The following is a 13,705-nucleotide window of genomic DNA, read 5'->3' on the forward strand; positions in this document are numbered from 1 at the left end:
ATGAGTAAAAAGATTCAGAAAAATTAAGAACACTGCCCAATGTCATGCAGTTAGTAAGTGAAGAGCCAGGGCTCAAACTCAGGTGAGTGAAATTCCTAATCATGGCCCTTTCTATTAGGCTGCCAGAGTTGTCAAATCAAAATGCACAGTATCTCTAAGGAAAACAAAGTAAATAAAAAGAATAAAACAAAGAAAAGGAATGGAGTACACGGAAATATAGTGGGAGGCAAGTATTAAAATGCTGATGCAAAAGTAAAAAAAGGAAAATATTTTTCTTTTTCAGCAAATGGAAAGCAAAAGGTAGGAAAAGATACAGATACTATTAAGAAGCAAGAGTTTAGAACTATGAAAAAAATTAAAAATTAAGATGCCACCTGAAAACATTTATGAAGCCAAGACAAACACATCATGCTATTCTTCTTACCTTTTCAGTTGCTGAAACAGATGGCTTTGATACAAAACCCAACCTGTCCTTCACAGATAACTTAGTTACATTCTAAAAAAATTAAAATGGACATATTCAGTGTTTCCCCAAACATATAAAAGTCTGTTGGGATCTTGAACATTCTGATTCTACTAATATATACAGAGCCTATGAGTATACCAACACTAACCACAAAAACTTGGTTCTTCTTAAAAGAAAGAGAAAGAAAATATGTGGGAAAACAAAAATAAACAGTATGCAATATTATTCAATCATGAAAAATGATGTAAACTAAGAGGTCTGAGCCATGTGGTTGCTAAAGTCCCTGCCACTGACACAGAATAAATTAGGAGAAAATCTCAAATTTTAAAAATTAAAATATATGCCCATTTACTGAGCTTAAAAATAGTGCCAACTTCTTCTAAAGTATGTTTATTTTATATCCAAATATACTGTATTTGGAGATAATTTGGGATGTTAGGACTGGGCATTTTTAAAATTAACTAATAATTTACCAACTGATATTCTGCATGTCCTTGCAGAAATTCAACATCTTACTCTTCAGGAATTATCTAGGAAGAATACTTTAGTAAGGTGGCATCCATTAGCTAAGTAGGATACTACATCCTAACTCTATTTTACACAGCAAATGCTGAAACATTGGGAGACAAAGGAAAGCTAAGTTTCAGAGACTGAGAGTATAGAAACAAGAAACTGCCACTCAAGTGTCGAAGGAAGTGGGAAGGAAATGATACACGGAGAAAAGAATCCCAGAGTCAGGAATAAGTGATGCAAAGTTATGAGAGCGGTCTAAGTACTTAAAACAGTATAATATCAAGCATGCTTAACTTGATGGTTTAAGCCTTCCCTTCCCATAAGCTTTTAGTCAGTCTACTACACAATTATCTCTGGAACAGAATTCTAATTAAGTAAAAAGATGATAGAAAAAATAAGATTTAATGTACTCAACTTCACTCTTCAGGCAGTTTTGCTGAAATATATCTCCTCCACAAAGTGAGAGAGAAATCTTTCTCATAAATATTAACTGGAGAGAAGAATTTAAGATTCAAATACTATAGGAAAAGTAGAGACTGAGAAAATGTTATGGTAATGGTAAAAATTAAAAAAAAAACAAACCTTATAGGTGGGGTTCAAATATGTAAAGACTATCATATTTCTATGTAAAATATATATAATTAACTATAATTCAAATCACCAAGGGAAACTAAATTACTGAGAACCTATTACAGGCACAATCGTAAGATCTTCGCTTTACCTGAGGAAGGTCTGAAGTGGCACTCTGGGCTTCTGCAGGTTCAATAGTATTTGAAGGTACTGGACCCAGTCGCTCTTTGACTGACTGCTTCACAACAGGCAAAATGGGCTGCTGGACTAAAGGCTGCATTACCTCAGAACAAGAAAAAAATGTTAAACAAGTTGATTCATTCAAGAGGATGGAAAGCGACCTGTGTTATTTTGTTACTAAATTGCCCATGCAGAGAAAGTTTTTAAAATACAGCTTAGAGTCAAAACCTAACTGCCTTCTAATTTCATCCACACATATATAAAGATGTTATCTTTGCATAAAATAACTTATTTACTGGAAAAGATTAAAGTCCATCTTTCACTGTCTTCTGTTTTAACAATCAAAACCCACACTGCTGTTAATAAACCTCTATATAAACACTGACTGATTCACTGATGGGGTTGGGACAGAAAGGAGAGAGAAAAGGGAGAGGGGAAAGAAGAGAGAATTTCTAAGATGAACCTACAGTCTAAATTTCTGGAATATACATAGCTATCATTTACTGAGTACCTCCTATCTGCCAGGGACTATTCTATATGCCTCACACACATCATGCTATTCTCTCAACTAGCAATTAACATCACAATTATATGAGAGAACAGGTTAGAAAGGTTGAGTAACTTTTTCAAGTCTTTACAGGTAACGGAAGCTAAATGCAGAACTCAGGTGTGAACTCAGGCCTACTTGATTCCAATGCCTCTACTTGTAAACACTATGCTAAGAGCTTTCTAAGAAATGCACATACTTTTACACAAATTTCTATCTTACCTTTGGAGAAGTAGTTTGTAACTGCTGGGTGCTTCCTTCTCTGTGCCAATAAACCTTAATAAAGCGATTGTTTAATACCGCCTCCGTACTTGATATTGCTTTCTTTGCTTCTTCGTATGTTGCAAATTGGATAAGGGCACCTTCAGGATCACCATTATAAGCAACCTAAGATTTAAAATATTAAGAACAGTGAATTTCCAAAGGAATCTGTTGCTTCATAGAGTAAAATTCCTCAAGAAGTGAAATACTGGTCCCTCCAAGTAAGATTCTGTATTTATACTTCCTAGTATCTAGATTAGTAGACCACAGTCTACTTTTGCTCCAGAAGAAATAGTAACCAAGGATTGTTCACAGTATAAAAAGAGTCCCTCTATATAATAGCAGAGAAAGCCAACTGCATAAATGTTATACATAGGCATTCAAAGTGTTTCTCTTTTTATTCCCAATTTTAATAGCGACTATGAGAAACAATCCCGATTGTCAATAAACGACATGGCAAAGATCCACAGAATCTGAAGAAGGCAGTAAACTACTTTGCAAGGGGTTAGCTCTAATAAAAAATTACAGAAAAATCCATCTGAACAACTGCCCAAATTCGTAATTCTCACATTTCCAAAAGCACAAGAAAATTTAAGAACAAAAAAAGAGACCATATAATAACAGCATCAATCACATTTGATACATGAGAAAACTGAGATTTCAAGGAATGTGATTCTATAGACACTTACAGCTAATAAGTAATAAATCCAAGACTTTTCACTTCAAACTTCCTATTCTTTCAATAATAGAGTTTTCCAAAGTGTGGTATATAAACCACTGTAGTGTGCAGCAATACAGAACAGATATTAAGAGTGGCCTGGGCCAGGCATGGTGGCTCATGTCAGTAATCCCAGCACTCTGGGAAACCAAGGCAGGAGGACTGCTTGAGCCCAGGAGGTCAAGACCAGCCTGGACAACATATTGAGACCCCATTGGTACAAATAATAATTGAAAAAATACTAGCTGGGTGTGATGGCACACAACTGTGGTCCCAGCTACTCGGGAGGCTGAGGCAGGAGAATCACATAAGCCCAAGAGGTCGAGGCTACAATGAGCCGTAACCATGCCACCTCACTCCAGCCTCAGTGACAAGAGTGAGACTCTATCTCAAAAAAACAAAAAACAAAAAACAAAACAAAAGAGTAGTTGGAATCAAACTGCCTGGCTCAAACTTTGGCTACTACTTTCACATGAACATGATCAGGTTACTTAACCTTTCTGGGCCTTGTTTTCTTTTTCTACAAATGAGAATAACCATACTCACTCTTTAGGGTTATTTTAAGAATTAAATAATTCACATAGAACAGAGAGTATACACAGTCAGAAGTATTCAATAACCATTAACTATGAAGATAATTTTGGTAACATTTTAAAAATTATACATTTTTTAAGACTTTATAAACATCAATTTTATCACTATGTTTAATTAGCATGAAGCTAAAGAGTTTTGAAAACTGATTTTGAAAAACATGTTTTAAGAATAATGCAGGTAGTACATAGACATGGCAAAAGAACCAATCAACAGAAGATTTCAACCTCACTAGTAATTGAGTAAAAGCAAATAGAAACAACAGTGAGATATGTTTTGCCCCTCAGCTTTAAAAAAAATTTTAAATATTAGTAGTTAATTGTGTGAAGAATATTTTGAAAACCTTTTTATGACTAGATATAGTGGTAGATCAAATAAAATTGCCATAAAAAGATAACTCAGAGACATTCAAGATCTAACTAACCACAGGGTAATGTGTATACTATGGGCTCATAAATACTTTTAAGTTTGTGTGCAGATAAACAGACACAGAATTGTGTAACAAAAAATCTAAAATAACATATGATAAACTGTCAACAATAATGTAATTATAGATGGGCAGGGGAATGGAACAGACACAAAGAGTTTTTGAAAGGGAACCACTTCCTTTAAATTCTATGTATATATTTCTGTCGCCCTACCTGAATCAAACATGAATTTTTCCCCTCTATTACTTTTATAGTACTTTTTAATGGCAAAAAACATAAAATTTTCCAAAATATCCTAAGTTGTTAGGATGAATCGTATCCTCTAATATTTGTTTTTATTAAATTATAAAACATAATTATTTTAATTGCAAAAAGAACACCATACAAAATGGGGGTAAAATTCAACATACTATTTCAACACTTTCAACACATCACATAATATAAACTCAATACTAAAAAAACACCCAAGTTATATATACCCAAGCCAAGGTCTAATTATAGGTGCAGTCAAATACAAATTACTGTTACTGTTACTTACGTTGAAGGATATTCAAAAGTGGTAAAGAAAAAGTAAACGTTTAAACTAATTACGGATTACAAGGTATCTGGGCCCCAAAAGTCTCTATTAAGTGTGTCCCGCCATACGGGTGACAAAAATAAATCTAATGATTTTGAGAAACTGAGGAAATGAAAACTATTGTAAGATTGGATTTTACCACTGTGATTAACTTTGCTGTAGTTTTAGGACAACCTTTATTAGACAAAAAGTTTATAATATGATTAATTGAAACACTGAAAATTGTATTTTTTCTAAAAGACAGAGTTCCATTTCATGTCCAATTTTCCCAATTGAGAGTAACAAATTTTCTATTTTTTTTTTTTTTTTTGGAGACGGAGTTTTGCTCTTGTCGCCCAGGCTGGAGTGCAGTGGCATGATCTTGGCTCACTGAAACCTTAGCCTCCCAGATATAAGCGAATTCTCCTGCCTCAACCTCCCGAGTAGCTGGGATTGCAGGTGCCTGCCACCACACCTGGCTAATTTTTGTATCTTTAGTAGAGACGGGGTTTCACCATGTTGGCCAGGCTCAGGTGATCTGCCCGCCTTGGCCTCCTAAAGTGCTAGGATTACAGGCGTGAGCCACCACGCCCAGCCTTATAGTATTTATTTCTAAAGGTAGTTTTCTTATTACATTAAGTTCCCTAAACAATAAGAAGAGATAACAAAACCATTTCATGGCTCTTACCTGTAAGTTAACCAAGGTTCCAAATCGACTAAAATGTTCATTAAGTTTGCTGATATTATTTAATTCTGGAGGAACTTTTCTAAGTTCAAGTTTGGTATTTTCATTTCCAAATTGAACCTTCTTCTGAAAGCCTGGGCTGTTTGTTCTATTAAAATTTGGTCTGTAAACAAAATTCAAGTTAGCCAATACATTTATAAATCCTGACCCCGACCAAATATAAGGGAATAAAGTTTAACAAAATAGATATCCGATTAAGTTCAATTTTCCCCCAAATTGAAATTACTGGTTGATAAAGGAAATTTAAATTTTCTTCCAACAATGAAGTTTCCAAATGAGCACTGTTAGCACCTTTCATGGAAGCCAGCTGAGAAGGGTTCTGCCATATCACTTGTTACTTTCCACTTCTGATCCACCTCTACTTAATATTCCTATCAGGAAAAGTCTCAGTACCCTCTTTTAGTCAATTTGCATATATAACCTTTATTCTGATTCTGTAAACGCCAGCTTACTAAAAAATATCCTACCTTAAAACTTTAAGTTTTAAATTTGATTTTAAATTTTATTTTCTTTGATGACAGTCTCAACCTCTTTCCTACTTTTTTAAAAAAAGAAAAAAAGAATTGTTGGAACTATAGAGAATACATTTTGACACTTGAAAAAAGGACAAAACTGTGGCCTGGAGAGGTTACACTGCATTAAATCACAGAATTAATCACAAAGAACCAGAAACTATCCATTATTAAGTAGATGTTAAAGCTCTAAAAGTGATCCTAGTTTCTCTTCACACATTTATTTATAAATGAATCATTTCACACATATCTTAACATTCTGATTCCTTATCCCTTTCTCTGAAGCTCTTCCTTGACCATTCAATGCCTATCCAGATTCCCTAACCCCCACAAAAGCCCTTTCTAGCTCCAAACAGCAACCTTCCACATATGAAAGTGTCTTGACAGGTCTGATCTATACCTCCTTTCTCTAATGATGAGAGGCTCATGATTATCCTGTACATAGCTAGTACTCAACAGGTCTAAGTTAAAGAGTGAGTTTTTTGGAGGAGGGTAAATGATAAGAGGAAAAAATTAGGCCCTCAACTACCACACCATTTCTGTAAGAAAATGCTTTTCTAACATCAGACAACTAACTTACGAATTTTTAGAAAACTCACACTTAGGAATTGTTTACAGAATAGAGTAACATTTTTGGAAGAAAACAAACCGTATTATCATAATAATACAGAAACGATCCTAAAAATCAATGCACAACTACACTCCTCAATCTTCCCGGCCACCTTACTTATCAAACCAAGTCTTCTTTGTAGGAACTCCAGGCTCTCCAGAACCAATGGTTCTTTTCCTTGATTCTGAGTCCACTACTATCCTCATACTGCTTTTATTAGGAGGCTTTTCTGTTTTAAAACAAAAGAAAATGAAAAAAATAAGCATAGGTTAATCTTTTCTATTTATCATAGATACCTTCTTCATACAGAAAAATTTCTGGGTTTTGTCTAAACATATATATATATTTTTTAGAAGAAATATATATAAATGTATACTAGTAGAAATAGAAATAAATGTATACTAGCTCCCCCTCATCCAGTTTCACTTTTACGATTTCAGTTACCTCTTGTCAACCACAGTCCAAAATTACGGAAAACTACAGAAATAGTAAACAATTCCTAAGTTTTAAACTGCTTGCAGTTCTGAGTAGTGTGATAAAATCTCACACCATCCTGCTCCAACACTCGATCTCACCATGTAGGCATTTTATCATCTCCTATCATCCCAAGAAGGGTAAATACAATAAGATATTTGACAGAGAAAGACAGGGACCATTCATATAACTTATTATAGTATATTGTTATAATTGTTTCATTTTATTATTAGACATTGTTGTTTAGCTCTGTGTCTGATTTACAAGTGAAACTTTATCACAGGTGTGCCTGTATAGGAAAAAGCATTGTGTATGTAGGGTTTGGTACTCTGTGTGGTTTTACACACGAGGAGTCTTGGAACATATGACCCACAGACGAAGGGGAATTACTGTATATTCAAATACAGTAATCTAAGGGTTTTCTAAAACTTATTTCAATATATTCATTTCACACCTAACTATGAAAAAGAATCAATTCTCATATGCCAAATTAAAATGTGATTCTGTAGGTCACTTCTTTGTAGATAAAACCCAAGTCACCATTCCCATCTACCATCACTACAAATATATATATATATATATGTGCACACAAATGAGAAAGAATCACTTTGAGGCTTTAAGTTCACAGTTTTGAAATCAAATGCACAACCTAAAAGGTTCGAAACTTAACACTAAACCAATAACCTTTGAGAAGTGATAGCTCAGAGTTACGATTTGAAGTGAGCTGCTTTTAAATATGGAATAGATTCATAAAATATGAACATAATGAAAGCATACTTGCTTTAAAAAGGAAAAGATTCAAGTCTAAAATACAGTGTAAAAGAGATGTAAAAGTCTGTTACTTTCAACATTTTATATTTACTTCATGGCATGTAATGAGCATAGCACATTTAATCTGTTATTCCCAAATGACTCCAAAGTTTAAAACATGCAAACCTTAATCCACAGAGAAAAATGGAACTTAAAAACTCCTTTTTTATAGATGGTAAAATTGATTGTCTAAAATCCTATTCTTACATATTTCTAAACACATAACTAACCAAAAGAACTGAAGATCTGTTTCAGCACAATCTCTGTCATGGCTACAGCTATGGTCTCCTTCAGGAGGACAGCATATAGTCAATTCTAAATTTCAACTTCTTGGTTCTCTCTGGAAATCCTACAGGTATCTCAAAACTCAGTATGCAGAACATTCAAATTATCTTCATATTAAGTCTACCTTTCTTTTTTCTTAAACATTTCTATTAAAGAAACTACCATTTTCCCAATCATTCCAGTCAAGTCATATTTGATATATAACTACCCACAGATGCCATACATACAGAGACTCAAATCAATGCTTGGGACCCTTGCTACTTTCCTCCATTTTGAACCTTTCCCAGGACACTGAAACCTCCCATCAACATTCAAACATTACAGCTCAAATTACTCCATTTTAAACAAAAAGAAACGCTCCTAAAACCAGTTTTCCCTTTAGCAACAACATCTCTCTCCATACCCCCACAGCCCTTTCCTAATCAATGTCCACACTTACTAACTTTGCTCTCTTAACACCCACTCACTAATCCTCTGAAAACTGGCAGTTGCTCCCATTACTGCACTTTACTTGCTCGTGCTAAAATCACTCATGTCCTCACTTGTTGCTTAAGTCTATGAATACATCCCAGTCCTCTTACTGGACCTCACAGGAGAATTTGTGGCTGTTGATCATCTCCTTTTCCATCTTAGATATTATATTCCCTGGGTTTTTAGGAATCCCCACTCCTTGCTTTTGTCTGCAGCTTTTGGGCTTCATTTCTAAGTTTTCTATAAAGTTCCCCTTTCTCTGTCCATTTACTTTGATGCTGATATTTGTCAAGCAGTTATACTTGGGTTTTCTCATCTCACTTTATGTAGCCTTCCTAAAATAACTTTCTTATCTACTGCCATGGCTTCATTTATCTTTTTCAGTGATTCTCAGTTGGGATGGGGAGAGGAAGATTTTAGAAACACACGAGAAAGGTTTTTAAAATTATGTTCAGACCTACAGATTTTGGTATGGCTCCTTCTATTTCCCTTTACCTCCCACTGGTACTAATGGGACAGAAGAAAAGATAAAGGACTGAAGTTCTACATATGCATGATTCCAAAATCTGTATATTCTAGCCAGCTGTCTCTCATGGGCCTCAGACTTCCATATCCTATTTCCCACTGGACTTTTCTACTCACATGCCCCAGGGGCACAAGAAGTTAAACACTTTCAAAACTAAATTTATCTCTCTGTCAAAGCTGTTCTTCTCAATGAATGAGAATTCCTGCCCAATTATCCAGGGCAGGAAACGGGTGTCTAATTTCATCCTCTTATTACCCCTATTCTAAGCCTCCAAATTCAGTAAGTTACAAGTTCTGTCAATTCTTTCCACTAAACTTAATTTTTTTTCACTTCTATTATTACCCTAGTCCAGCTACTATCATCGCCTCTATTCTAAAATTCTGTAAATGCTTTAATTAGCCTCTTACCTCCCTCTACATTCTTTACTTCTCTTCCAGTCACAAAATTCCTTCAGTTTCTTAAAAGTATCACAGGGTACATAGGCTGTATCTACTCTCTTCCTCTAACTCTGACTTATCCTACATCTCTAAAGCAGATAGGGTGGAAACATCCTGTATCTAGCTCCTGTGATGTTTCTCTGTCCAGTGGTACTTTCACAGGACCGGTTCTGCAAAAGGATTTTTGGTCTTATTCCTGCCTCCCAAGCCTGGTTCACCGGCCCTTTTAGAGAATCTGTGACCTATCCAACATCTTTCGTTTTTAACTTTAATATGTTCTGTACCTGAAGGTTTACTAAGAGAAGGAATAACGTGTTGTGCCTCCAGTAATTGAGATGGGTTTGTTCCATCTCATCTGTATTCTCTAATTCAGAATCCCTTTCATCGATATATATTTAAAAGAAGGGTATTAAAAACACAGAAATTCCTCTTGGTATATAGTCAGCAAATGGTCTAATATTAAATAGTTTTATGTAATGTATTTTTCCCCAATAATCCTTTTAATGAATTGTTTTTCTGCCTATAATTGTCAGCACTGGTTTTGTTGACTAGAAATGGAAAACTACTTAACCCTTCCTCCTGCCTATATTCAATCATGAGATCATCTATCAAGTTTTCCACCTCTTTAGAACTCTGCAAAACATAACTGTCAGGGCCTCCAGGTAACTTTTACATTAGTAATTTCAATGCATCAAAGGGCCCAAATTTCCTTCCTTTTGCTGAATAATTCCCCTCAAGATTTAAAGCAGTAAGCATAAAAGTTTAGCTATCACATAACAATAAGTCTATGACAAATTCAAATTAAGGCCATCTATAGGCTATTAGGAATGTGTAATAATTATATAATTAACAATAAATAAGCTTTTTAGGTATCTGTCACAATTCAGGACAGTAAATTTAAAATCCAAACTGGGAATAGATGAGAACATATGGTGGGAGGATGGAGAGGACTAAAAAGAGGTAAGAAAATAGAAGTACTATAGGCAATCCTCAATTTAGACGGGTTGCTAAATCAGTTGTTTGGTACATAAAATCAGTTACTAATGGAGAACTCAATCCTAAACTAGCTCACAAAAATGGTACATGATGTATCTAAAGAAGAGTACTAAAATAATCACTACATACAATGATTCTATGAGAAAAGGCATTCAAATTTCTAAGTAGGTATGCCAGACATTTATCTCTGAACAGGACCACTTCCTATAACTATAAGCATTAAGAGCTGCAATTACCATAGATTCAACTTGTACACGGTAAGATTTATATGCAAGGGGTTTGATCCCCTTGTTTCTCTTGATCACAACCAGAAACTGCCCTGGCATGTGAATGGATCTAATAAATATTGACCTGTAGTAGCATATATTTATAGCACTCCAAAGCAGCAAGGTAGAAAGAAATGACTTTAGAGGGAATTCCCAATAAAAGGTTAACTGAGGTGGAAATTCCCACTAAAAGGTTCCCAGTAAAAGCAAGGAGTACTGGTATGAGGGAAACAAAACTACATGCTAAATAGTTATCCAAAGAAGAAAAGAGGGTTTCTATGAACTAGCCAGGTGGGAGACAGGTTCAGGACATGGGTAAGCATCACATAACAGTTAAATTCTTAAGTGGCCACTTTTCAATTACAAGCAATCCCTATATTCCTCACACAGAACAGAAACTGTTAAAAAAATCTTTTTTTCTGTTGTTGTTAATAGCTATTGAAATTCCTCCAAGAGAATTTAAGAGGAATGGGCATCCACATTAAATGCTGTCCTATGATCTCAAAGAGGATATAAATCTGAATTAAAACGTTCCTTACACCTTCATTACAAAAAGTCCTTTAAACATTCAAGGAAGATGCTCAGAATCTGATCGCTTCCAATGAACAAAAGAAAAAACACAAAGTGTATGTAAGTAATCACACATTTACCAAACTCCATTAGGTACTGTTACTTACTTAACTAAGATTTTTATTCACAACCGACGTAGCATGATTTTTAATTCTGACTAGGTAAGACAAGAAAAGACTGGAAAGAAAATGGGATTTAAAACTTAATTGAGGTGGTTAGGGAAAAAGACATATTTTTCATTAGCCCAGGAAATATTTTCCATTATGTCTGACAATCCATCATTTCCCCATATCAAACGTGATCTGTAGCAAATACTGTATTTTCCAAATTAATGTGAACTTTCTCCCTCTGAATGTTATTAGTTTACATTTACATCTCTAGTGTAGCACTTTTGCTGCCCTAGGTTGTGACTATGTCAACCCAAACTGTACCTTTTAGAAATTTTATCCAAAAGTCTGCCTCCTCTAAGAAAATTTTGAGTCATTTCCTAACACACAATATCCTTTGCTTAAAAATACACGCAAACTAATATTAAATTTTAACATGTGAAAAGTCAGTAAAAATAAATAACAAGCACAATTTTTACAGATGATTTTCCAAACTAGGAATAAACTTCTTAGGAATTAAAACGTTATTCTCAAGAGTTTAAATGAATCAATTAAGATTACAAATGATACAAATTACAAAAAAAAAAAAAGCCTACCCAAGAAAATGTGCTTCTTTAAGGAACTTCCTTTCCCTCTTGGACAGTGTAATAACTGTATAATAAAGTGTCACCTCTACCACAAATACAGAATTACACAATATATTTTCTCTAATGGGGGAATGAAGGATACAGGGAACAAATAAAATCACCATCCCAGCCAGTCACAGTGGCTCAAGCCTATAATCCTAGCACTTTGGGAGGCCAAGGCAGGCGGATCACTTGAGGTCAGGAGTTCAAGACCAGCCTACCCAATATGGTGAAATCCCATCTCTACTAAAAATACAAAAACTAGCCAGGCATGGTGGCATGCGTTTGTGATCCCAGTTACTCAGGAGGCTGAGGCAGAGGTTAGAGTGAGCTGAGATCATGCTACTGCACTCCAGTCTAGGCTACAGAGTGAGACTGTCTCCAAAAATAAAATAAAATAAAGTAAAATAAAATAAATCACCATTCCTTATCCAACCCCAATAAAGGCAAGACCAACTGTTCTTTATAAATGTTTTCCCACTGTTTATATTACGAAAATGACAGGAAGGAAAGATTAATTATAGTACCTCTGGGTGGCAAATCCATATCCCCTGATGTTAGTCCTATCAAGTTGGGCCTTTGTGCATGCACTCTGTGTCTATACATAGGTCTGGAAGTGTTTGTTATGCTTGGGGCTTCAGGATTGTAGCCATCTGTGTCATATGTATCTGGTAATACAAAAACTGTAATTAAAAAACAATTATAAAACTCCACTTGGTAATTTTTTAATATTGATAAGAGAAAAAGTAAACAATATAACATATTAACATATAACATGCTTTATATGTATCAAAAAGAAAATAACTTTATTTTTAAAAGTTATTAAAAAGAAACATTTTGAAAACATTCATAACTGAGGGCTTAACGTTCATTCACCATGCCTACATAATTTTAGTGAGAAAAGTAGTCCTCACAGAGCAATTCTCTCTAGACATTTTAAAATTCTTCATCTAAAACTATATTACATTACGAATATAAAAAGGGCCAAAACTGTACCTGCAGTAAAAAGAGAGGGTGGAGCAGGAGGAGGCTGGTGATGAATGCCAGTTGTTACCACAGTAGGAACAGAACTGGTTGCAGAGTTTGGAGGAGCATCCATGCCAGATGGCTGCAAAGGAGGAAGTGGAGGTGGTGGTCCTGTCAAAACCAAAGAATAAGAAATATCATCTGAAAGCAAACAAATAAAACAAGTTATTGCACATCTGAACATAATCTTCTCATTTATCAAACTATAATATCTATAAACACCAAGCTCTTACAACTAATCAGATATCCTTTTAACACATTCCAAAGCAGGTTTGCCTTAAGCCATGAAGGCCTGCAGGCAGCTGGGTTTTACCAGTGATGTACTTAATTTACAAGGTCACTCCAAACCATAGTAACTGGCTTGGCACAGGCTACAAAATGGAAGTGTATTCCAAATGGAAGTATATTGCTATT

At 34.8% G+C, this 13,705-nt stretch overlaps 1 protein-coding gene across 14 annotated transcripts in view; it reads right to left on the reverse strand.

Annotated features, from left to right (window-relative positions):
- Nucleotides 1–13,705, reverse strand: part of RBM26 (RNA binding motif protein 26) — a 95,112-nt gene that overhangs the window by 41,610 nt on the left and 39,797 nt on the right. For 4 of the 14 annotated variants that reach the window (XM_050766640.1, XM_050766639.1, XM_050766633.1 and 1 more), the window contains exons 8-14: nt 13,262–13,432; nt 12,793–12,948; nt 6,815–6,926; nt 5,519–5,678; nt 2,499–2,663; nt 1,701–1,832; nt 425–496 (exon numbers count right to left, since the gene is read on the reverse strand). In XM_050766640.1, coding sequence (XP_050622597.1) covers nt 425–496; nt 1,701–1,832; nt 2,499–2,663; nt 5,519–5,678; nt 6,815–6,926; nt 12,793–12,948; nt 13,262–13,432 — 968 coding nt within the window. The remainder of the gene's footprint in view (nt 1–424; nt 497–1,700; nt 1,833–2,498; nt 2,664–5,518; nt 5,679–6,814; nt 6,927–12,792; nt 12,949–13,261; nt 13,433–13,705) is intronic. The other 10 variants (XM_050766638.1, XM_050766637.1, XM_050766636.1 and 7 more) reach the window with 10 other exon arrangements.

This window comes from Macaca thibetana, chromosome 17, assembly GCF_024542745.1.
Source record: "Macaca thibetana thibetana isolate TM-01 chromosome 17, ASM2454274v1, whole genome shotgun sequence".
NCBI lineage: Eukaryota > Metazoa > Chordata > Mammalia > Primates > Cercopithecidae > Macaca > Macaca thibetana.